Source organism: Doryrhamphus excisus, chromosome 5 (genome assembly GCF_030265055.1).
Source record: "Doryrhamphus excisus isolate RoL2022-K1 chromosome 5, RoL_Dexc_1.0, whole genome shotgun sequence".
Lineage (NCBI taxonomy): Eukaryota > Metazoa > Chordata > Actinopteri > Syngnathiformes > Syngnathidae > Doryrhamphus > Doryrhamphus excisus.
In genome coordinates, this window is record NC_080470.1 from 7,984,849 (window position 1) to 8,011,434 (window position 26,586).

Consider the following 26,586-nt stretch of genomic DNA (forward strand, 5'->3'; position numbering starts at 1 on the left):
GGACATGTGCAGCAGCTGTCTCCATCTTTTTCTATCACTTGCAATTAATAATTTAATAACTAAAGTAATTTAATGGAAAAAAACTGAGGGCTACACAAGATTGATCCGTAATTGATCGAGGACTAGTCGAGTATTACAAGTTTATTAGATGCAGTGACAACATCATCCATGACAAAATAACATTTAAAATGTCATACACCTGTTATTTTGAGTATGTAGCAGAGCACACCTGATGCCTCCAGATGTGTCTCACTACTACTCTATGTACAAAGAGAAAAGCACAACACTGAGTTTTGTCCCACTAGGACAATTGTATACTGAACAAACACAATAGGGTTCATGGAACACCCAGAATAAAAACAACCTGGCCTGCTATATCTAGCAAAATAGCAGCTCCCAGACACCTATTGTTCATGATTTGTGGTAACGAAATGAAACATTTTTAAAAACATACAATACACAAATAAGTGCATTCATTTCTCAGTACTCACCAAAGTAGAATCGAATCAGGCAGCCGATACCAGCATTCATCCCCTCCTCCTGCACCCTCCATGGGTCTTCGAAGCCCAAGTTAGTCAGGTACTCATTTAATATTTGCAAAGGCTTCTCCTCATCCTGTAAATGCCGCACAACTCCACCGTGCAGCTGGACAAAGAGAGATGGAGTTGGACTTGCACTGCTGTGCTCTGGCCAGCCTCTGTTCCCTGCTGGAACCTCGGTGTCAGACTGCACTGATGCTTGGCTGCTTAGGGGACGAGTCAGAGAGCTGCTGGAGCATTTTGATGGAGGCTTGATGAGTTGGGGTGAATCATTGCAGTCACCAGCTGTAGCCCCACTGTCAATATCGAGTGTGCTTATCAACGGCTCTGGTGTATTTGTGAGGTCTGTAGCAGTGGACAGGTCTGCAGGATAAATACATGCGGAATGGGCTGGTGAGGATGTGAGCTCGATCTCTTCAGAGGAGCTCTCAAATGGGTCAGGTCCCTCTGGGGCACTGTCACAGTTTGGGCTCAATGCTGATGAGTCCGTACCCAAACCCGTGCCATCACTTAGCGAGTCCTGGTGTACTGTGCTTTTAGGTCCTCCTAAGCTGAAGTCCTCACAAGTGCTACTCTCTATATCGGATCCAGAGTAGGCTATGTAACCATCTGCTACACTCAAATTCAAATCCACGCCAATGTCATTCAGACAAACCTCAGATGAAGAGTTACTTGCAGTTCTATCATCTAAAAATGGATTAGAAAACAGTTTAGCATCAAAATAATGTTTTGTGTGACTGTTATACTGCAGACATTCATTCTCCTCTGCCTTTATGTCTTTGGGATCCAATCCTACACGATGTATGTCATCAATCTGTCCATTACTACCAGTCTTACAGATATTTACATCAACAGTATTTATGCAATTGATTCTCAAGACAGCTCCAGCTTTACTTGCTTCCAGCTTACTGGCCACCTCTTTGGCAGTAGTATCCACCGTGCACAGGACCGGTCGTGGGTAGGAGGGCGTGAGCCAATCATGGACATGAATACACCCCCGTTTAAGGTCCGATCTCACCCATCCCTTGTCGGAGGCCAAAAGTTGCTTTGACTGCTTGTGTCTGAGGAACGTTTTCCTATCCAGACTGAGGGTGCTCAGCGGTGAGGCTGAGGGAGCGGGGTTGGTCGCCTCCGCAGCCGACACCCCGGGAGAGCAGCTGGTCGGCGGGGAACCCAAAGACAGATTCCTCTTGTGCCGCTGGCGTCGCTTGCTCAGCAAAGAGTTGGCAGAAGTGCTGCTGTTGACGGATGACAGACTGTAGATGTTACCTGTCTTCGCTGTTGACATGTTATTTTTGGCGCCACCGATCGCGTTAGCAACTTGGTTTTGATAGATCCCATTCCTTATTGCAATCTGGAGAAGGGAGGTGGCTGCAATTCCTTTCCCTAAGAGTTTTGCCTCAGCGCCTCCACCCTCATCTTCCCCGATGGATGGTCGCTTTCCGACAGATATCGCTGTAAATCCACTGGATTTCGCTGGACCGCTGTCATTATTAGACTCTGGCGTCCACTGCGGTGTTTGCGAAGTTGAAAGGGCCCCACACTCGTGTTCCTTCGCACGTTCCATCCCGTTAGCGGTGGTTAGCAAAGACAGCCTGCAGGTGAATGCTCGCCTTCGTTAGCGTGGAGCCTTTAGCTTGCTCAGTTACTTACCACTCCGGCCAGTCAAATGAACGTGGCTCTCCGTTAGCCTAGCATGCTAAGGTGCTGCGTAGCTCGTCCAAAGAGTTACTGCACCAGATCAACCCATACTTAAATACCGCCTTTAGCGCTCTACTAAGAGCAAAAATGTTAAATGCAGATGTAGTTTGTCATCATGGAAGCCAGTGAGAGGAGGCGTTGACTGTTGGAGAATGGAGAGACAGATGATTGACGGTCAGTAAGCAGGGCAGGGCGGGTCTCATTGGATATGAATTATGGCGCATTCGGGGTCAAAACAAACGCTCGGATATGTGCCTTCCTGATCAGAACAATTAGAAAACTGTCGACCGTATATATTCACCAAGGATATGCTGTTTTATTGTCTCAGTTCACTTTCTTTTTTCCAGGGTAGCACATACGCCAGTTGAGGAATATATTGTTTGTAAATGTTTATGTATAAATCAACTGTAGTCGGTATAATACATTAGGTTGAGTGTTATTATTGTCTTGTCATACTATTTTAAAGAAAAAGTAAGTGCCTATAGTTACTATAGTTACTTTCCCCTCAAAAGGAATGTAATTAATAATGAATTATTCCTTCATGAACGTAATTAATTATTGCATTACTTACAAAAATAGCTACTCCAGATATCAGTACATAATCAGTGCATACTATTGTGACACGTTTCACTGTAACAGTAACAGTCGTTACTGCAACAGCAACTCCATTGTAACATTTGATCTAGTGAATTAATTGTGTTTTTCTACTTTTCAATTAAACTATCAACTTAAATGTGGGGTCACAACTTAATTTTCATACTCTTAAATTCAAACTACCATCTTTTAAGTGTAAATACAACTTATATGTTGTTACTCTTGACTTAAACCACAAACCTAATGTCATCACATGTCCCTAGCCAAATTCGGGCCCAATATATGTGATATCATGTAATATATTGATCCTGTTCAGTAGAGTAGCAGAAAAACATCAAGCAAACAAGTAGTCATTACAACTTCCTCTGAGGCTATGACCTTGAGAAAGGAAAGGCTCTTAGTCAGCAGGCGGATGGTCAGGAAAAACGTTCAGTTGTGTGCATGTGTGTGTTTGTGTGTGTTACGTGGGGTGTACCTTACATGCTCAGAGCAGGAAGAGGTAAGTACATAACACACATAATGGATTTGGGACAGCACCACACTGTCAAAATTCATACCCTCAGGAACTAAATACACAATTTACAGTTATGAGTTACTTTTTCAACCAATGTTATTCTATTTGTATTATTTTCTATCGTGTTTATTCTAAATTTCCTTTTCTGGAGTTCACTTTTGGTTATTGTGTTAATTTAACATTTCTGGAATCTCTGAAAAATTGTCTTATTAAGTTCTGCTGCAAACAACTGCTTACAAGCAGTCACAAACTTATGAAACTCCACTAATGTTATATTTATTATTGCCTGCACATCCATATGAATCTTTGTCACCTGTTCAATCAATCAATCATATATGGGTGTAAATATGGTTAGAGGGGTGTAGTCCTCCGACAAGGCTCCAGATCAACTGTGGCCCTAAACAAAGCGGGTCAGAAAATAAGTACTAGATGAAAGACAAAAAACTAGCATCACAAGTTCAATAAATTACCATGTGGGGGCAGTGTTGTGAAGCAATGTAAATATTGCCTTCTCTCTCAGTCTCTCAGCAGGAAGTACTGGCAGTGACATGTCTGGCAGGAATTGACAATGCAAACATTTGCCTCAATCTTTGAATCAAACCCAAGCCCCAAACTCCCGTCATGACATACAGTAGGTGGCTAAGAATGTTCTAAAATGTCCACTTTAATAAGAATTATTTAACATGTCAACAAACACATTTAACCCATTGTGTTGACTGTTCTACACTACATGAACAAAAGTACATAGACGCCTGTTTATTAAAGCAGAGAAAATGAATGTGCCACATTGGACAAATAAATACCTACATTACACAGAAATTGATTATAAATGAGTAACTCTGTTCCTGTCCTAATCCAGTCACTCTCTGACAAACCTAAAATGTTTTCCTTCTAATTTATTTGGAGCTAAAACTTCTTAGATTTTGGAATCAAATGTGGTTGGTTTTGAGAGTAATTGTGCGGTCATCAGTGTGGCAGCTTGCAGCTGTTGGGGTAACAATGGCCTCTGACATTCCTGGGAATGGATGTAATGACGAACACCTACAGAACAGCCAGACTACAATCCTATTCCAGATTTTCCATTTACCGTAAATTCTGGTGTATAAGAAACTACTTTTAAATAACTTTGCAGCAACTTGGGGCTAATTTATGGCTACATTCTAATCTTGTGACATCACCTTTACTTCAGAACTACTACTCATTTTTTAAATATTGTATGTATTGCATGTCAGTGAGGAAACAGTAGAAGGAGCTAATCAGGAGCCATCAGTGCACTCACAACTTCTACCCATTTGAAAAATGCAGGAGGTCATTATATACTATAACAATATAATAATATAACAGTCTGACAGTCATCTGTGTGTGTGAGTGTCATCTTACTAAGAAAATTTTACTAAAAACACTAAACTCATCACATACCAACTCAACACTCAAAATGTATAACTCTGAAATATACAAACCTGTACAAAACAAGTTTGAAATGAAAAAATAGCTGTTGTGCATGATCCCCAATTTAATGAAATTTCAATGCTGCAAGCATCAGAAAATGGCCCAGTGAAAAACATTGAAAACTAGGACATTTTCATCACTTTCTATAAAAAACAAAAAGAACCAAAACAGGATATTCCCTATCGAAAACCTTAACCCTCGTGAAACTTAATTCTAACTCTAACCCTAACAAAGCAACACCCACACAACATGATGTTGTTTTTGATTATTATGGTTTTCAACCACAGGGGGTTCTCCAATACACTACTTTATCCTCTCAGCCCATTCAGAAGCTGCATCCCCTCATTTCTATCTGTGTGCCTTCTTCTTTTATCCCTCACATTCTCATTTTGGGTTCTTTTCTCTTTATCTGGATCCTGTCTCCCAAATTCCAGCTTGTCTCGTGCCTTTCAGGTTCAAGTTGCAGGTTGCAATTTGTCCATGCCTTTTCACCTCCCCCTTCTGTACACAAGACACTTCAGAGCCCGCCCCCATGTTTACATTCCCCTCTCCATATTTGTGCAGCTCAAGGTCTTTGTGCATGCTGTTTCCTGACAAGTAAGTACATTGTGGGTGCAGTCTGAACTCTTTTACCTAATTAAGTATGTGATGGTGTGGATGATCAACCCTCAACCTCGCTATTCCTCTGATACACAACAATGCATGGTTACGAGTCTTTACTCACTTACTCTGCAGATACCTATTACAGCTGGGACAGGATGCGCGGGAGTAGTGTAGCAGGGACACGGGAGGGTAGACACATAGGAGGGACCGAGGGTGTGTGGACTGTTATCACCTTAAAAGTTGCTTTTCCTCTGGTGACTGCTTGATTCAGAAAGAGTAATACTGAAAGAGGAAAGAGGCTGATTTTTTTACCATCTCCTTGGCTATCACTTATTTTTCTGTTCTTGTCCTTGCATCTCTTTCCTTCCTGTTTGTCATCATCTGTTCCTCTTCTGCATACTCTGATGGGAGAACTCAGCAGCTATGCTATTGTTCTGCTTGTCTAAAGAGGGAAGGTGAAAGTTTTCTACTGACCGCAGGTACAGTAGGCTGCTTTTATACCCTTTGCTAGAACTGACTGTAATGTGCTTCTCTGATTATATTAATGATAATGCTTAATCCTCTAATATGTTTTATGTAAATTTAAAAATGTATTATATATGTGGGTGCACCTGAATGGGTGAGTTCTATTGGATCAGTTTGGTTATTTTACCATGCATGTCTGGTATTTATTGCCTCTCTTGAATTAACAGGCTATGCTCTTCTAGTCCTGGTATGCACTGTATGGTCTGCTGCAAGCAGTATGTAGTGCACTGTGCCGTTTTGGTTAGAAGTTTACATACACTTCACACTGTAATGAATATCATATGAATTAATTAGCAAAAGTAGTCGGCTTTTATAGCCTGCTTTATCCACTTCAAAACCAGTTTTCATATGTATTTGCCATCACTGTTCTGTTGAAACACCATTTACATAGGTCCAAATTGATTTTCAGTAAAGTTAAATAATGAAGGTAGTCCTTCTGCAGGATTCCATCTGTCCTCTTTGCTGCTGTGCAGTGACACTTGTATCCCTGCATGTGAACATCCTATTCAATTTCCAGGCCTTGGCAAAGTGGTGAGATATCCATAGTAAATAACTTTCACTCCTGTGCAAGTGAATAATATTATGATTCTATCCTGGAAAAAAGTGTTCACATGAACACTTTTAGGCCCCAAATTGTGTTCTAGTGTATGTAAACTTCTAACTAGAACTGTAAATGCAACGTACTATCAGGAAAGACCTTGCTCAATATTTTATTTTCAAGCATGCCTTTAACAAGGAGTGTATTGTGTAGCTGCCTGTGTCTGTTAAAGTATAACAGTAAGAGTGAATGAGAATGCCTGACTGTGTTCTCTGTATGCTTGAGCAATCAGCTCTTCTTGACCTCTGGCAGACGTCTTTGACAGACATGCTCTTTGCGTGAAATGCACACTAGCAACAGCAATAAACTGCAATAAACTAGGGATTACTGTATTATTTTTACCATTTTAAATATTTATTGTAAATCGCTTACACTGTAATCAAAGGAAAAATAGAAAAGCAAAGCTGTTTGACACTGCTAGTGCATTCCATTTTCATGTGAAAAAACAAGTTACCCTTCGAATCCAGAGCCATAATCATAACTAAAAGGCACCGAGGAGCAGCAAGTTGGAGCAATAGCTGGTGCACATTTGTGGTCCTCTTCTTTTCATACCAAGATATTCTTCTTGTAATAGTAAATAATTGCCCCCTCAGAAGCCATCTACCTTTCTCCATGTTTTCTTTCACAGTTCTTCTTCTTCCTGAAATTCCAGCAGACTAGGCACAATGCGTATCTCTGTGGTAAAGCCCACTACTGTTTTTGTAGACCAGTATGTGTGATATGATATGTTTGATATTGATTTTGCTAAATATACATAATTTCTCAGCAAACCAAAATGGCACTCAGTAAAATACCAACGCCTACCCGGGCTAAACAATCCTAACTTGGATCAGCCAAATTTAAAATTGAAATTACATATGTATATTTTTGTATGATTTGTGCTTTACTCACAAAAAGTCATTTAAGTCCCTAGTAAAACTAAAGAAAAACACCTTTATTTTGGTAGAAACATGCAGGTCTTTGAGGGTGCACAGTTTGGTGACGATTGAAAATTATCCCCAATAAGTAAAGATTCTAGTTAAATTTGTTGAATTATTCCAAACCTGCACCCTGACATTGTTGGGCTGCCTTTGTATCTGATCATCCATTTAAACGTGGCACTGAGCACAGTTATTATGTCTTCACAGTTGAACATCTACAGCCCGGGCTGAGAAGAAGATGAGGGGAATAAGTTATCTACAGTGAATGAGTTCCATCTATCGGCCATAATTCAGGCCTCTGTGTTGGGCTGTAAGAGTGCAACAACAGCATAGGACACGACCAGGCAAGCTGGCAACAGGTCTTGTGGAAGTCATGACTGAGATGGCTTCCTCTGATGGAACAAAGGAGGGAATGTCTGCAAATGGAGAAGCTTCATCCAGTGAAAGGGAGACTAATATACTGGAAGATGAGGATACAGGAGATGGCATGGCAGCTCCTTCTTCAGGCATGGAGAATAACATTTGCTCCTTTGAGCACCCTGACGAGCACATGACATCAGCTCATGCTGTCCACTCCACTCACACCAGGATTCAGCTGTAAATGGAAACTGAAAATAACTTAACATTAAATGGAGAATACAGCTCAGACAGAGTGCTAAATGAGAAGCTGTCACCTTTGCTGGCTCTTCATACACCGACCAGAGACATCAGCAGCCAGAAACCGGTGGAGAGAGGTCTGCTGGATGAGGGTTACACATCAGACACAATGAACTCAACTTTTTCCAAAAATACTTGTCAAGAAGATGAGTTGGCCTCATTATCTACGGACATAGATGACTCAATAGAACAGTTGAACCAACTGATTTTAGATTTGGACCCTGCCTTTGTTCCTGTTCCTACTGGCTGTCCCCCTATGTGTCGAGCCACCTCCCTCAACAGCAGCAGCCTCAGTGATAAAGGAAATACTCATGGAACTGGTAAGACCTTTGAAAACAAACGATTTGTTTCAATTATATAACACGGACGGCAGACTTTTTTGTTAAAAGTTCAACAGATCAACAACTGTTTGTACGGGTATGGTAGTAATAAGGTAGGATAGTACTACAGTATAATTTGATCATTTTAATATGTGGGTGGGACATTCAGTTAATACATTACTTTCACCTTTCAAATATCTGAACAAGTGGATAAGACAAAAGCAGTGTGCTGTTCAGACTGTTCAAATTTTTCCATTCCTATTTTTGTGCCATAGTCTCAAAATGAATAATGTAATGTATGACTCAATGCCAATGCTTTTTAAGCCTGCTGGCAAATAATGACAGGTTTAATGTCTCTCATTTCCACTGTGGTGACGCCTGGAGTAAGAGTTACATTTCATCTCTGACTATCCTCTATTCAAAAAAATTCATTGTTAATATGTAATGTCACCACTTCCCAAATTTAAGTGTGCAAAAGCAACACTTCCATCATAGCCATGGTTAATTTAAGAGCCAGTTATTTATTTTATTTTAGTGATTTCAGTGACCAGTGGTGATGCAGCAATGCAAGGTTGTGTCTTTTCTGGTAATAACCTCTAACCCTGCATTTTTTTAAATCACGGAAACAGAGGTTCTGTCATTCCTACCCATTTAGTGGAATTCGAACACAGGAAATGTAGAATAGGTGTTTAGATTAATGTACAGTGGGTCACATAGTCTGTCAGTGGACTGGTGATAAATATTTCTCAAGGGCATAATAAACACTGATGTTTTACAGCTAAGATACTTGGACAATGACTACGTGCACAGATGTTTGTATTACATGTTGTAGATGTTTTGAGTCAGGTATTTGTAAGTGATTAGGAATGCTTTTGAAGTTGGACAAACATGATACTTCCCGCTGTGCTTTTCATGATACCTTTGTCCTGCCTCTTTGGACTGCATTCTTACAATTAGACGAGCCATGCAGATACTTAATGGATCAATGAAATTCTAGCAGGACACAAAAAGGGAAGTTTGCATTTAACAAATGTAGGCCATTACTTATTTAATATTTCTCTGAGAGGTAATATGATTGTTTTCAGCAGACAGAGTGGCACTTCTACCCATCTACACATCTACCCAGTTGATGCTCCTCCTGTCTGTTAAGCAACCTTAATTTCCAGTTTATCTGCCCTGCCCACTAGCAATCAATGTTCCCGACTCAATACCTAACTTCTTGTTTTGGGTTTGTTTTTTTTAATTGTGACCAACACTTATTATTTCTCAATGGGGTTTATGTACAGTATGCCCTACAGTTGCTTTAATTTAGTCCGGAGTACATCAGTAGAGGGTTCTAACAGTAAACCAAAGTAATGGTATGGTACATACAAAATGCAAACCGTATTTTTAAATTTCACAGTGGCAAACATAGTGTATCTTGATTACACTGTCTGGCTGACTGATTCCACATTGCTCTTGTCCCCACCTTCACCGTTGGTTTTGTCTCTACTCTTGTTCAGGCTGGAAGCGGCAGAAGCAGGTCAGCGACGTGACTGACTACTCTAGTCTTTGGATGCTAAAACCTGGTTGGCATGGTCCAGGATCAAGAGGGGGAGGGGATTCCTTGATCAACAGTCCCCCTTTCTTAATGTCACAGGTAAAATTCAGTATCCTAATGACACATAATTTGATGGTAAACACAGGTTTATTTGACATAAAGACCTGAAGTCCCTGGGCAGATTACATTGATGTAGCAACACATAGAAGCTGAAATCTGATTGGGCAAAATAAAAAACATACATCTGGACATAATAGATTGTCAGGAATAAATAAAGTATAATTTAATGGAACAAATACTACAATTTCGGTTTTAGGGTAGGTTAGTGCATCTGGTCATGGTGATTGTCAGTATAATTTTAATCGTCTATGACCACTTAAAATATGGTCAATGTTTTAAGTGGTTTAAGTTGACCTTCAAACTCATTCTGAATTATGACGCTCATGATTGACTGAAAGGTGACTTGGCAAAAATGTAAGTCTACCAAAGTACATCAATTTACTGCACTTGGGTTGAAAAATTTGACTTATGTGAGTAATGTTCACTGGTACTGTATCAGAAAATACTCCACTGGAGAAATGCTATCAAGAACATTATCTTGAGCAGCACACACGCAACCCGGTTCTTTGTTATTCATAAAGGAATCTGATACTTGTGTATGCACACGTCATACATTTTAGAGAATGTGCAATATATATATATATATATATATATATATATATATATATATATATATATATATATATATATATATATATATATATATATATATATATATATATATATATATATATATATATATATAATGTAAATATAAGCATGAATAACAAAGCAACTTTAGACCATATTGTATGTAAGAATAATTATTTGATCCCTTGCTGATGTTCACCTTCTTCCAAAGACTTTAACAGTCCACAATGTTTTGACAGCTTTCTTAGAACAGAGACAGGATATTAAAAAAATACATAAAAAACATTAAATTAAATACATTGATAAATTATAGTTGTTTGTCTATATGTGCCCTGTGATTGGCTGGCGACCAGGGTGTACCCCACCTCTCGTCCAAAGACAGCTGGGATAGGCTCCAGCACCGCTGCGACCCTCGTGAGGATAAGCGGTAGAAAATGAATGAATGAATTAACATTGAAAAATTAATTTCAGTTCATCCCAGCAAAGTGTGTTATTAATTGTGGTCCCAATGCCCTTGACGTCATTAGCAAGCTCATCCCATGTATTGTAATTGTGGGTTGATCAGACCAGAATCATCCCATCCCCACATGATGAGATCTTGCATGCAGCCCCACAGCAAATTTCCGGTGCGCTCATCTTGCTGAAGAAACAGGATTAATTTGTGTGCTTCATGGGCACATAACTGGTCTGTGGGGCTCAAAATTCCTGCTGGTCGGGAGGGGATCAAATACTCCTAAAAACTACCACAAATATTATGCACTGATTATTTTGTTGATTTGTTGTAAACTAACATATCAACATATTTTAGATTGACTTTAGAGATATATTTCTCTCTTTTCTTATTGTGTTTTAGTTGTGCTTTTTCTGTTTATTCTTAAAGCTGGCTGGCCTGAAGAGACAGTCTTGTTTACTCCAAACACAGCCTGTACTCACACACACGTCACAAGACTGTTATCTGCTGGTGTATGTGAATTTATCATCTCATATGACAGTGGAAGAATTATTGATTATTCTCCTTGTTTTCTCTGCTCAAGCACAACAACAGTGGACCAAGCAAAAGCTCTGAATTTGTCCCATCGACTCCAGCCTTCCCAGTGTCTCCGCCAACACCTTATGGTAAGAGATCATCATCATGTTTACAGACATACATTTCCGATTTCCTATGATTATTTCCTATTATATTAGGGGGTGGCATGACTCTGGTGGTAGAGTGGTCGTCTTCCAACCTAAAGGTTGCAGGTTCGATCCTCCATCCTCCTGTGATCATGTCAAAGTATCCTTGGGCAAGATACTGACTGCAAAAGCACTACACAAGTGAAAGACCATTTGCCACTATATCCTTCATACGGGTTGGCACTTTGCAGCAGCTTGGACGGGCCATGCAACCGATGTTGATTTCTTCACCGAGCGTCTTACCATGTCTAACTTCAATTTCACTTTCTCTTTTATGCGCTGCTGTCAGACAAATCTGCCATAATGAAGATTAAACTTAAATAGTTAACTAAAAAGAACAAAAGTGATGGTGCCCTTCCTCTGTTCGCTTGGTAAACGGAACCCGACGTCAGCTACAGTATGTTGCCTGTCTATAAGTGGTTGACTCCCAAAAATGTTAATACAACACCTTTTTATAGTTTTTACAATTATAGTTTTACATGCTTAAAACAATTCCAAATGCATTACAAAGGACAAACGAAAGGGATAAATGTGTGCCATGGCGACCAGTCCACGATAAGCAGCATAGAAAACAAATGGTTGGTCCTTGATGGAAAATGTTCAGACACCCCTGAGCACCAACAGCAGGGGTGTCTGAACATTTTCCATTTTTGTATATTATGGAATCTTATCTGTTTTCATTTTTCTCTTCCCAGTGGAACACTTTTCTGAATTTTCTCATGTCAAGACTGGTGGCCAGTGGGGAAAAGACAACTGGACACAAGGTACGATTTCTTTGTGAGCATTTACATATGCAGAGGTGCCAGCATGTAGACTGGATTTTCTGCTTGACTGCCAAGGAAGGTTGAACTCAAACATCCACTGCTGGTGGCTGCTAGACAGGGTTCAAGAGCTGGCTGGAATGTTGTCTTGGCATAGCACGTACACACGCACACACAGACCTGGCAAGTATGTTGTTGCTATTGGTGTGCAATGTGGGTATGACTTTGTTGTTGGTAAATCATGTCTGGTAAAAGGAGAGAAAGATCTTGTTCTGTTGTTTCAGTATCCGGGTCTTTTTAATTAACTTTATGATTTTTGTCTTTTTGATGGTTGTTTGAAAAGTAGATCACGGAGAACAGTTGATGCTGGATATCTAATAATATATTTGGGTGATAAAGGAAGACCTCTGCTGACAGGATGTCCATTCACATCCTGTTCCGGAAGGGGACAAGGGTATAGGGGAGGGTCTTTTGTTGCTGGGACATCCTGAGGGACAAGTGCCTAAAGAGATACGTGCTAAACAACTCTTGTGTTGGTAATTTGTTGACTTGGTCATGGTTAAGTAAAAGTAAATTATTAAGTATTTAAAAAGTATTATTAAGTGTTATTTCTTCCCCTTCTCATGCCACCAGCTGATATACTGTAGTTTTTTGGAAATTGGTTTGGCAGTTTGTTTAATCTTGGTAATACAGTATACTAAAGACATGTTTGTTAGGTTATCCGTTTTTCCACTGTGCTACTAATATTGACTTCAGTCTGTTATGCAATGAGTAGGGTTTATTTGCTATATTAGTTTGCAACTCATACATAAATTTCTAAAGACAGTATGTTATGCAATGACAAGTCTGCCCTTTACATATGACGCATAGCTGTTTATTAATAACAAATCGAGTCTGATATGTATGATGGCATGTCTGTTTGTTTATTGTCCACGTTTAGAAAGAGCATAGAGGCATCATGAGACGAAGCAATGTAATCGTTCTTTTCCCAAATGTCTGGGCTGAACTATTTCAAGAAAACAACGACCCTCTCTCCATTCACAGAGACCACTGCTTCCTGTTTACCACTGAAAAGCCAGATGACAGTCTGGGAAAGAATCTGTTTGTCCCACTGGGACAGTTAGCTTCGGCATTTCAATTATTTTCATGTCATGTTTACAGTGATTACTGTAATCACAACATGACCAGAGGCTATGGCGATGCAAGAAGTGATAAGTGATGACTGGGCTGAACCCTCCAGCAAAGTTCCACTGTATTATCACAACAATAAAAAAATATTTACTTATTTACAAAAAAGTTAACGTCTCAAACAAGAAAGACTTCAAAATAGCATGTATGGGGCAAGTATGCAGTGTGTGCCTGCGCAGCAACACTGACAAGGATTAGTTACTTTTGCAGTTTTAATTATGTCTTGTAAGTGGAAGAGTGCCAAAAAATGAAAGCCATGTGTAAGTGAAAATGAACAGCATAAAAATCTAAGAAAGAGAAAAAACGCCCACCAATATTCTAATGAATGTTAGAGAGGTCATGGATTCCATGCGCTGTTACAAAGGAGATCTGGGAGGGGAAGAGGAAATTATCCATTCAGACTAGCTTGTATTCGTCCTTCATGTATTCTGTGAACGGTGTAGTGTGTGTCTAATATCTTTGTCCATTGTTTTATTCTGATTATAATCATGATCAACAATTTATTGGCAAAATTACAAAATATTTCAAGATTCGTGAAAAATGTGAAGAAAAAAGTATTGGTTACAGTATCGGTATTTGCAATACTTGCTCTGTATTTACTCGGAAATGTTTCAGTGTTGTCCGCCCCTTTCTTGTTGCGAGCAGATGGTAGGAGTGGACACACATACCCTGACAGAGAGGCCATAGAAACGGCCACATGAACCCCCCCCCGGCCAACATCCACCACGATCCCCACCCTCTTTTCTCTGTAGTCCATAAAATACCACATGTAACCTTTGACCTCCCTGCAATCCATTCTGATTGGTGTAAAGTCTTTGCCCAGATTCAACAATGCTCAGTGGTCAGTCAGAGGAAGAGGAGGAGGGAGGCATGAAGAGGTTGGAGGTGGGGGTATTCTCTAGCGCTCTCTCCCTTCGCTGTGTCCCTCCCCCCATGGAAACACAGAAGTCGAGTGGTGTCACAACAAGCTTATTTTTCCATCAGTGGGACGAAGAAATTAGCCATGGCGACGCAACAAACTGACAAAGAGCTGGAGTGAGACAGGATCCAGATTGTTCTTAGCACACTGAAGTGACCCAGAGAAGAAGAAAGTTTTACCAAGTGTAATAGGAGTGTTTCATTCACACTGGAAGCTACAGCGTACAACAGCAGGAGATCTGTGGGCAAACAGGAAACTGGCCTATTAGGTGTCACATCATGACTGCATCTCTTGGTATGTGTATGCTCACGTCTCTTATGTTATTCATCTCTTTTATTCTCTTGTGTAGTCTGTCCTTGCCTGAGATTTTAAAGGAGTACGCACTGAAATATCCTTCAGTCTTGCAGAAATATTTGGCATTTATTCATCCCAGATGGCCTTCCCCTCTTCAAAACACGCTCACCTGCAAAACCCATTGAAGTAAAGGTTTTGTATGTCGAGGTAATTCTTTGTTTTTGATGGGAATGGTTTAATTTGCTGGATAGTAGTTTATTTACTGTCCAAAGTGTGTCCCCAGAAAAACAACTACACTGTTCAGGTTGTCTTAGAAGATGTTCCGCCTCTCATCCAAGCAGACTTTATCGGTTCATTATCACAGACGAGGTGGGACACACACCAGTCCGACTAGAAAGGACAGTAATACATGATTTTCTCAGCATCTACAAAGTCTACATGGATGATCTTGGTATCAAAGTAAACAGGAGACTTCAGTGCTCTCTATGATGCCATTCGTCCATTTTATATGCTGCTTATTCTCATTAGAGTCGCTGGGGTGGGCTGGAGCCTATCCCAGCTGACTTCGGGCGAACGGTGGGGTACAGACGAGACTGTGACAGCAGTCGCTATGAATGCGAAAGAGAGTTGCTTGTTCAGTGAGTTTTAGCGAAACAAGAATGATTCATTCATTCGTTCGTTCATTCATTCATTCATTCATTTCATTAATTTTCTGTACCCCTTATCCTCATGAAAGTCGCGGGCACTCCCTGGACTGGTCTGAATGTGAAATTTCCTGATATCTATATATTTATATATGCTCAGCTGAATTAATAAATGTATTTCACTGTCCAGATGGAGAATTATATACCAAAGCATATCGGACAAAATTTCATATACAAAATGTTTTTCAGTTGTTTTTGTTGCCTCTTAATGAGCAAGCAAAAAAAACACCAATGGAGTAAGTGCCTCACCAGCCATGAGCCTCACCACACGTCACTGAGCAAATGTATATTAATACAAACACTGTACAGTTACCATAGCAACCAAGCACAACCACACCATCCCCTGTACTAGTATGCACAGAATGTATCAAAGTGGCCCGCCGCTTATAAATTAACTTATTTTTCTGTACTAACGTTCCAAACGTTCCCTGCTTCTCCAGGGCGTTCCATTCCAGACCCACCACGAAAATCCATAGGCATATCAATTTCCTATAGAAATATCTATTTTTGACACACAGCACCCCCCCAGTGCAACCCTATTCTGTGTAGTACACATAACAGCAGGTGAAGGAACATTTGTGAGTTTGTGTTGAAAACACCGGAAGGTTTGTTTTACGCTTGCCACCTTACTTACTAATTACTTTAATTTGTAAGTAAAAAACATTTTTCCATAGTCATAATCATATACCGTACTACCGGACTATAAGTCCCACTTTTTTTCATAGGTTGGCTGTTCCTGCGACTTATACTCCAGAGCGACTTATAAATGAAAAAACTGTTTATGTTACATAAAGACTGGACACCTTTTCTGTTCTTGTTTGTTTTTTGTGTCGCTGAATAACCATTGTGTTAGCATATCTTACACCTATTCAGCCTGTTCTCTAGTCTTTTATTGTTAGAACTTGCCTTCCAAGAGGACTTAATGTCTGTTTTGGTCAAGTAGTTTGTTAAATGAATTACCCGCAAAAAATGCGACTTATACTGCAGTGCGACTTATGTATGTTTTTTTCTACCTAAGTATGCATTTTTGGCCTTGTGCAGCTTATACTCCGGAGTGACTTATAGTCCAGAAAATACGGTATTTTTATTTTTCAGGTTGTCACAACCGGCCGCATGTTAGGCGAGTGGTTTGCATGTTGGCCACACAGTCGTGGGTTTTTCCTCCCACATTCCAAAAACATAGTTAACATAACATTAACATAAGTTAATTGGCGACTCCAAAATTGACTCAAAATTGTCTATCTGGTATGAATGTGAGTGGGAATGGTTGTTTGTCTATATGTGCCCTGTGATTGGCTGACGACCAGTCCAGGGTGTACCCCACCTCTTGCTGGGGTAGGCTCCAGCATACCCCCGTGACCCTCTTTAGGCTAAACGGTAGAAAATGAATGAATGGATGAATAGATGGATGCTGTCACAACCCACAACAACCCAGACTTGTTAATGCTTCGAGGGAAATGTTAGCGGATATACCACACACCAAGTAGAACACACTGTGATTTTACATACAGTAAAGGTAAGGTAGATTTACTTTGCAGGACTAAAATCTTGCATTATTCAATGTTTGCATGATTCTAGTGTCCTCGTGTAAAATATAGACTGAACACTGGCTACTTTCCTAAATACATACTTTAGAAGAAAAAGAGATGATTACTCCACCATATGGGCAACGTCTCAGGAAATTTGAATAGCTGCAAAAGTCGATTGTCTGGAACTTTTTTCTGTGGAATATATCAAAATACCTTGGATAGAATTTGAAAGTACGGTAATCTACTTCAGCATCAACATGCTGCAGGCATCACACAGCCCCTCAGCCATGTAGTGAATCACTATGATACTTATTTTTTAATCTGTTATTAATTTGAATAAAATAATATATTCACTCATAAACATCAATCTGTCAACAACACAGCGATGTCACCATGATACTTTCCATGTACTTTTCTTGCCCTTCACACTCGTCTCTCCACTGGTTATTATTCCTCCTCAGCTGCCTCATAACTTGGCTCATCACTGCCCCTTAGTTGAGTGGATAAAGCTGGCTGTCCAAACATCAAGTGAGGGCAGAGGAATGTGGTTGCCACATGCCTCCTCGAGTTCACAGCTTTGAATAGAAACTGGCGGGAAGGCACTGCAATCACTGAGCTTAACGGACTGAAATGAATGACAGAAAACTCATCACATTCTCATGTAGGACTAACTCCGAGCATTCCTATCTGACTTTTAAGCGGCTGGTGTAAGCTCCAACTGAGCACCGCGCTGATGGATGGATGCCATGTTAGCTATAAATTCAAGTAGTGTAGTCCCTTAGGTCTTTTTTGAGATTTTTGTGGCCTTAAATCCCTGATTTGAAAGGAGCTTTTCCCAAAAAATGCAATGGAAGTGGCAGAGATGTTGCAAATTGCAGGATAAAGTACAAGTTGAGTATAAAAATGCAGCAAAATCAACTTTATTTAGACCAGGGGTCTAAAATCAATTTCAGTGGGGGCCACTGGCAGTATAGCCTGACCCCACTGGTATCCATCCAGTACTGATACTACCTTTGATATCACTACTATCGTTATTTGGATCAATCCGCCTACCCCCTCATGAACGCATGAATATGTTCCATCTGGAAGTGGGTGAACGAGCTTCGACACAAACTGAGCAGGCTTTGTGTTCACTCAGAGCTGCGCAAAGGAGTAGAAAACAATGTATAAGCTTGAATGTTTTAAAAGAAAAATAAAATAATTGAATACACTTATTTATTTTGAATATCTAAATGTAATAAATGCAACTACTAAACAAAAGATGTGGGGGCAATTATGATTTTTGTTTTGTTAACAGTAAAATTAATGGATTAATTAATTAAATTGATTAATTAATTTAAGTATTGTCAATATGTGTGTTCTATGATTTTTATTTTAACAGTAAAATTTATTGATTAATTAATTAAATTCATTCATTCATTCATTTTCTACCGCTTTTCCTCACGAGGGTCGCGGGGGATGCTGGAGCCTATCCCAGCTGTCTTCGGGCGTAAGGCGGGGTACAACCTGGACTGGTCGCCAGCCAATCACAGGGCACACATAGACAAACAACCATTCACACTCACATTCATACCTATGGACAATTTGGAGTCGCCAATTAACCTAGCATGTTTTTGGAATGTGGGAGGAAACCGGAGTACCCGGAGAAAACCCACACATGCACGGGGAGAACATGCAAACTCCACACAGAGATGGCCGAGGGCGGGGACCGAACCCTGGTCTCCTAGCTGTGAGGTCTGCGCACTAACCACCAGACCGCCGTGCCGCCTAATTAATTAAATTGATTAATTTAATTAATTATTGTCAATATGCATGTTTTATATACATCCCTCATTTTTTGCAGTTATAAACCCAAGTGAATTTGTGTGATGTAAGAGTCCTTATTCATGAATTGAATATTTTAGAATATTATTGTCGAAAATTTACAACCTTTTAAGTATAGTTTTAGCAATGCAAGTTTTAGCAAGACATGAACTAACACCCTATAATCATCGTTCACCTCACATTACCCAATATAGTAGACAATATAAGAATAAATAAAGCTCTGCGATTTGGTGACTCACCTCTATAATGGTGCAAAAGTAAAGAATGAATGCAGACTAACAGATTTTCTTTCCAGTGTTTACTCTTACTATATTTAGTTTTGGTGGCATTGATTTATGGATGCTGTTGAAACAATAAATCCAGTCCAAGTCACACGTGTTATTGTATAAGCTTAAGATGATTTATTGTATGCGTGTTGAGCATTACATGTGAAATGACTTGAAAAAAAGGCTGGACTCATCCGAATTCCTTCATCTCCATTCCTTGAATGAAACGATTGGGTGAGAGGTGGGAGTGATGGGGGGGGGGGGGGGGGGGGGGGGGTTGGGCTGGGGGCGTCTGTCAGAACAAGGAGCTCTTTGACTGTTTGCAGTGACTCATGCTACTTCAGGCTTGCCTGTGCTCATGTTTGCTGCATGACACACTGCTGTAGGAATGTCAGGATGTCAAACTGGGATGTTTAAGATTACATGCCACACTTTTGCATGCTTCACTTGTGCTCCGTCATTGAAAGCATTGCTTCAGTTATGTTGGAAATGTTTGTTTTTACCTTAAAATGCCGTCTTCAGTGTTCATTCATTTTTTACCGCTTATCCTCATGAGGGTCACAGGCGTGCTGGAGCCTATCCCAGCTGTCTTCGGGCGAGATATACCCTGTACTGGTTGCCAGCCAATCACAGGGCACATATAGACAAACAACCATTCACACTCACATTCATACCTATGGACAATTTTGGTTTAACAATTAACCTAATGTTGGAGGAAGCCGTAGTTCCCGGAGAAAACCCAACATGGAAACTCTACACAGAGATACCCGAGGGTGGAAACAAACTCAGGTCTCCTAGCTGTGTGGCCTGCACGCTAACCACTTGTCCGCTGTGCAGCCTGTCTTTTTTGTTATGTTTTACAATTTTCTACTGTCATGCTGGGATATTTGTGTAAAATAAGAATCACTCAAATACAATATCTCTGAAAAGTGACATTGTTTGTAAATTTTAGCTCAATGGCTAGCACTCTCAACTCTCAATCTGTGGAACTTTGTTTGAGTCCATGGCAAACGCAGGGCTGGCCGAACCACACGGATTATGTACACACCACATAAAAACACTTTCACTGGCTGTGATGCACATTTTGGCCAATCAGAAACCTGAATAAGCTTAACCCCCAGTGCCTTTGTGCCAAGTCTTTTTGGCATACTCTTGAAGCGCTATTGTCTTTAAAGGAAAACTATTTGTTTTATTTTTAGTATAAATTGTGCATGATGTTGCTCACTGTAAACTGGATCATGTCCATACTCGGCTGCAGTTAATGAGATGTATAGTGTGTGCAGTATTTCTTAACTTGTGTTTACAAATGTGCTTGTTTAGCCCCGATATTGAGGTGGGGCCGACAACAACCTGATGTTATGTCACATGAAACCCAGCAATTTGTGCAGACATGACCTCAAAGCACTGTTGCAATGTGCGTCATTGCCATTTAACCCATCACCACAGATCGATTGCAGTCCTTTGTTGATCTGTTGATATTGAATTGAATGAATAAAAAGTTGGCAATTTATCAAACAGTGTCCTGACATCCGTCCCTAATATTTAACATTACTCAAGACGTTAAAAACTGGCCTTTTTTTTCTAGATTCTCGATGTTTCCTGGACAGTGGAAACCACACAGGAAATTCTATTGATGGAGAGCTATTCAGATCAGACATGTCTGCGAGTTCTGCTTCCTGTCCGCGGATATTTGGTTCCATGTGTTCTGTGTCATCAAGCAGCCCCCTCCCACACTCAGACAGGTACAGACACCATACACAACATTGCTGTGTTTTCAGTGCATGTAAATTTTATTTTCTATGCAGCTGCAAGCCGTCTCCTGTGTGGCACCAGCAAACTCCAAACTCCTCGCAGCCCTCAACTCCGACCAAGCGCAGCACACCCAATGCCCACAGTTCTCCTCGGGGGGCGCTTAAAGGCAGGAATCCAGAAATCCACATGGAGACAGACACCACAGATTTTTCTTCATTATTGATGCTAAATGGCAACCTGGAGCACAGCCTCCTGGAAGCCATGGGGGACCTCAGGGACTTGAGCCTCGGTGGCGAAGCGGATGCCCCTCCACTGTTGCCTGAAAAGGGGAGAGGGGGTTACGGTGGTGAGCTTGGCTACTGCTCGCCTTCTCTGAGCGGGTGTTCAAGTCCTCACAGCGGAAGCTGTGTCAGCATACCTTTGACGTCACTGACCTCTGACCTCCACAAGGGTCTAAGCGGGGCCCCATCAAGCGGAACAGGTACTCATACAATCCAGGGTCTCATTTAGGAAGGTTGTGTCCACAGCAAACAGGTCCTGTCACACCTGTTACCAATCCCTCATCATGGAAGTCCCGCCTCCTGCCTGATTCTGCACAGGTGTCTCTCATCACCTCTGATTACCTCTGCCCTATTTATACCCTATCCTTCCACCCTCCTGCTGTTTGCTAGTTTGTTGTACTCCTATGTTACATCCTAGCACTTCTAGTTTTTGCTTTGCCTGGTTTTTGACCTCTCATTTTGCCTGCTGTATTTGAATGCCTTTGCCTTTCTGAACTGATCTTGTGCACCGACCCCTGCCCATGTATTCTACCTTACCTTGAGAACTGCCTGCCAATTCTGCCTTTGAGTCCTCCACACAATGAGCCACAACAATGCATAGCAACACTTTTAAATGAGACCCCTGACTACTTCCCAAGAAAATTTGACATGCTTTTGACCTAAATTAAGCATTCTCAAGCATAAAAACGACAAAATTAATTTTGAACAAGTTGCACTGTTTTCACATGTTAATGGCCGTATGTAAGAACTGTTTGTGGATCTGTTATTATAATGTACAAATACATAAGTACTATGTGAATGTGTAGTAAGTGTATATCAAATGAAATGAACTGAAGGCTAGGGTTTTTTCTCGAGAACTTGCAAGTGGCTTGACTAAAAAAAAACTACCAAAGTCGCTTCGAGTAAGTGAACCTGGCAACACTGATTTTACAACACTGGTTGTAAACAAGTTTAATAAGCGCAAACTACGAAAATATACTGACAGTTAATAGAAGATTTGAGGTAGAAAAGTATGCACATTGTACTTTGTTGTGCTTAGTTAGTGCTTGGGTACTTTCGATCATGAGTTGTCATGTCACAATTCATTCCACATGGGTTAGTCTCTGTGCAAAAGTGGATCAAAAACACATTGCGCAATACTCAGTGGGTATAAAAAAGGTAAAAAAAAAAAAAAAGCCAGCATTGTTAGTCCAGTGAACGGCATTATGCCATGTCTATCACATGAACATCTCTGGGCACTGGGTATGGTGGAGGCCGGTTTGAGCTACAGTGATATAGCCAGGCTTATGGCCCGTTTTTAAGTTGTTGTTTTTTTTTATTATTCTTGAAATGTTAGATTTTTGTTTCTGTATGTATGAATTTTGTGATCCAGTATATTTTACTCTTTCTTTTAGAGTTTGGCACTAAGCAGGACACTGTGAAATTTGTTCAAGACACTTCTAAGTTCTGGTACAAGCCTGACATTTCCAGAGACCAGGGTAAATACTGATCTTTAATAGTTGTTTCCAGTATTTTAACAGTATTTCTTACAATTCTAATGTTTTTTGTTGTTTTTTTTGCAGCTATTTCAGTGTTAAAAGATAAAGAAGCAGGTTCTTTCATTGTAAGAGACAGTCATTCATTCCGCGGGGCATATGGATTGGCTATGAAGGTAGCCATACCCCCTCCATCTGTGTTGCACAGTACACACAGTAAAAAAGGTAAGCTGAAGTGTAACATAGTACCTATTTTAGTCTTGAATATGTGTTGTAAATCTCTTTGGAACAATTACGAATGTAATGTTTGTGTTGTGTTTATGCAGTTGGAGATCTTTCCAATGAACTAGTTCGACATTTTCTGATCGAGTGCACACAGAAAGGAGTTCGTCTGAAAGGCTGCCCCAATGAGCCGTACTTTGGTGAGAATACTCCCGCTGCAATCAAAATGTCGGAGATAATTCCAGTCAATTACTTGAAGACCAAAACAGAAATGTTAAACCAAGATGTAAATTATTTAAATGATGCTTACACAATATTGATGACTGAAATCTGAAATGTAGTTTTAGTAAAATAAGTCAAATACACAGCCTGTATTAATTTTTTGGCAGTGCTGTCAGCAGTTTAACTTTGCTCACCTAGTTTTTGTAGTCTTATGAAAGTCTAAAGTCGAATGCTCCATATTGATTGAAATTCTTCTGTCGTTTTTAATGCCTTGTTGTCTTATGTTCATTGTAAATTTCCGTTAGGAAGTCTCACTGCTCTGGTGTGTCAACACTCCATCACACCTCTCGCTCTGCCCTGCAAACTCATCCTGCCCGACAGAGGTAGGCTTGATGTACTCTCATACTAAATGTGAGGATGCATTGTATTAGTCTTCTGCTAATAAATTAGCTTGTGTTTCTTTTCCATTGACATGTCTGACCTTTCTTGCAGACCCATTGGAGGAGCTTAGTGAATCTTCTGTAAAGACGGCAACAAACTCAGCAGCTGAGCTTTTAAAGCAAGGGGCAGGTACAGAAATTTGTATTTGTACTTTATGTAGTTGTGTGGTTTATTTGAGACTTAAGATGCAACACACATGAAATCTACTTTTACAAAGATAATACAGTAATGGGAAGATTTTTATTGCAGAGTATCAAGATGCTTCTAATATTTTACCCTGACATTACACATACTGTACAACTCAGTCAGACAAATACTTACTTGTGTAATTGTGTGAACTGTCGATATTGTGTCTGATATATTTTTATAGCATGTAATGTGTGGTACCTGGGCTCTGTGGAATTGGAGTCTCTCACGGGACACCAAGCAGTTCAGAAAGCGACCACGCTGACACTCGCCATGGACCCCCCATCAGCCTCAACTGTTGTGCACTTTAAGGTGTCAGCACAGGGAATCACACTCACAGACAACCACAGGAAGTGAGTGTTCTTACTTTTTAAAAATGGACCCAGAGATATGTCTATACAATTACAACAGTATTACCTTAATGTATTTTGTCTGTATATTATTCCTTCAGGTTGTTCTTCAGAAGACACTACGTAGTCAATACAGTCATCTTCTGTTCTCTGGACCCGCAGGGCAGAAGGTAATTTTTGTGATATTTCAAACACAAGATTATTTTTCTGTTATGTCGACAATATTGGGTTATAAAATGCAAAGATTACTGTATGTGTGTTATGTTATGTCATATCAAATTACTTTTTTTTAAAATGCCTTGCTATTTTGGACAGTTTGGCCTAATGAGTATTGTGTTGCACACAGATGGACAAGAGGCAGCAGTTCTACAGCAAAGTAAGTTTTTCTCGTGTGTAATGGTGTATTGTGTTTTCTCAACATCTGAAGTCGGGTTAAAGCCCCGAGGGAACTGTGCATAAATACTTTTCCCTCGTGTTTAGACATAAAATTCACAAAAGAAAAGAACCGTCTTTTCACCTTTTCATGGTGGGGGAGTTTTTGCATCCCAGTGATCCTAAGTGCTAAATTCTCAGGTGCTTTATGCTCGTGGTCGGCTCGCCCAAGGCGAAAAGGTCCAAGGTCCAGACAAAGAACAGCTCAAAAGTGCCCTTTTGATATGGCAATATGGGTGCCTCTTCCCATGAGCTGATATAGCAGGTGAGGTGCCCACTCCAGATACTTCCCCAAGTAGAACACCCCACAAGTACCTTGGGTCTTGGGTCAAATCTTCATTGCCACCCTTACCTATGGTCACAAGATGTGGGTAGGGACCGTCCATTTTGGACGATCTTAGAGTATAGCTCTTTCATTTGAAGAAATTATATTTTTGACCATTTATGCAGAGTCCACGATATGTCTGAACATAACTCACAAATGTGAGAACATTATTCCTCAACTAGTAAATCCTTGTCATTTTTTGTGTGATCGATTTTACATTTGTGAACTACAAGTTGATCATCATGGTCAATGGTCCTTTCATGACAGACACTTTCTTACTCATTTCAACTGTGCTTTTATTCCAATATCTTTATTTGGATTCTGCCAGGATCTTTGGGTTTGTGGCAAGGAAATCTCAGAGCGAGACTGAAAATATTTGCCATCTCTTTGCTGAACACGACCCAGAGCAGCCAGCGAGTGCGATTGTCAACTTTGTCTCAAAGGTCATGATTGGGTCACACAAGAAGTGAGGCAAATTGAAGTTGAGTTACCACACCAACTGACCGATATTGAAATGGTGAGTTCATAAATCAAAACCTGAAATCACATGCGGTTCAAATGCTCAAGCAAAGACTCTGCAACACCGCTATAGGTTTGTGCTGTTGACACTAGAAGGTGCTAACGTTCTCTTAACGCATCCATAACTGCTGAAAGAATGAAACACACTATAGCGCTTTTTCCACAGAGGATTTATTGTGAAAATGTGATATTACACGTTTTTTGTTTCTCCCGTGTTTTTTTTTCTCATTGATACAGCAGCATTTTTATTATAGATTCCATTTTTTATTGGAAAAAGGTTTAACTTAACTTTTAAAAGTATATTTTAAACATTAAGTGTACATTATAAGACATTTTGCTACCTTGTATGTTGGATGGAATATGTGCCATTTTGATGTTTCCCACACTATGTATCCATTTATTCAGATGTATAGAAGTATTTTTCCCAAATATACTTCATGTGTGCCAGAAACTGTATTGTTGTATATTAACACATGTTGTACATTGTCATAAAAAAACAGTGTACCTCAGGATTTCTACTATTATGTCATATTTTTTTAAGTAATCTGATTTTTATTTGATGTGTATGATTTTTGAATGGAACATTTTTATATCGCTCTGGAAAACAAATAATTTTAAACCCCGGGTTTAAGAGGTTAAGAAGAATTGAACTTGCAGTGGTCTCCCTCTTTTTCAGAGCTGTACAATTGTTAACATATTTCCCAAAAACAACAGTTTTCAGTCAAAGTATTTCTACCTTGGAATGTCATTAAAGACAAAAGTTGATTGGCTGTCCAATGGCGTTACGTCTTGAAAAAAGAATATTCTCTTCTATGACAAATGTACAAATGTACAAAAATAAAAATCTGATTTGCACTGGAAAAGGTTTTCTGTTTCATGTCATTCAAACACATACACTTTTCACATTCATTCATTCATTTTCTACTGCTTTTCCTCACAAGGGTCACGGGGGGTGCTGGAGCCTATCCTAGCTGTCTTCGGGCAAGAGGCGGGGTTTTCACATACATTTTATCATTAAAAAATAAACAGTCCACTGGTGAACATGTTAAAAATGGGCAAAAAAAAAAACCCAA

The 26,586-nt window shown here is 40.0% G+C and overlaps 2 protein-coding genes across 5 annotated transcripts in view; one reads left to right on the forward strand and one right to left on the reverse strand.

Moving 5' to 3' along the window:
* LOC131129419 (PH domain leucine-rich repeat-containing protein phosphatase 1-like) overlaps window positions 1-2,433 on the reverse strand; it is a 15,710-nt gene extending 13,277 nt beyond the window's left edge. The window contains exon 1 of the mRNA XM_058072981.1: window positions 492-2,433. Coding sequence (XP_057928964.1) covers window positions 492-2,106 — 1,615 coding nt within the window. The 5' untranslated portion in view covers window positions 2,107-2,433. The remainder of the gene's footprint in view (window positions 1-491) is intronic.
* On the forward strand, window positions 2,191-26,368 carry si:ch211-191a24.3 (tensin-3). 4 transcript variants are annotated; one of them, XM_058072983.1, is made up of 17 exons: window positions 5,434-5,879; window positions 7,152-7,203; window positions 7,651-8,420; window positions 9,923-10,059; window positions 11,685-11,766; window positions 12,519-12,587; window positions 20,894-21,050; window positions 21,114-21,541; window positions 22,736-22,819; window positions 22,904-23,041; window positions 23,143-23,238; window positions 23,566-23,643; window positions 23,753-23,830; window positions 24,072-24,240; window positions 24,339-24,407; window positions 24,584-24,613; window positions 25,323-26,368. In XM_058072983.1, the coding sequence occupies exons 3-17, from the start codon at window positions 8,045-8,047 to the stop codon at window positions 25,462-25,464; spliced, it is 2,133 nt and encodes a 710-aa protein (XP_057928966.1). In that variant the 5' UTR covers window positions 5,434-5,879; window positions 7,152-7,203; window positions 7,651-8,044; the 3' UTR covers window positions 25,465-26,368. The 4 variants fall into 4 exon arrangements, with proteins under 4 accessions (XP_057928968.1, XP_057928967.1, XP_057928966.1 ...); XM_058072985.1 differs by lacking the exons at window positions 5,434-5,879; window positions 7,152-7,203 and adding an exon at window positions 2,191-2,414; XM_058072984.1 differs by lacking the exons at window positions 5,434-5,879; window positions 7,152-7,203 and adding an exon at window positions 5,349-5,394.
* The last annotated feature ends 218 nt before the right edge of the window (window positions 26,369-26,586 follow it).

Coding starts and splice junctions, on each gene's coding strand:
- si:ch211-191a24.3 (XM_058072985.1), top strand. CDS start 8,045: ATGGAAACTGAAAATAACTTAACATTAAATGGAGAATACAGCTCAGAC. Junction 23,831..24,071: donor GCTTTTAAAGCAAGGGGCAG/GTACAGAAATTT, acceptor ATATTTTTATAG/CATGTAATGTGTGGTACCTG. Junction 24,241..24,338: donor CTCACAGACAACCACAGGAA/GTGAGTGTTCTT, acceptor TTATTCCTTCAG/GTTGTTCTTCAGAAGACACT.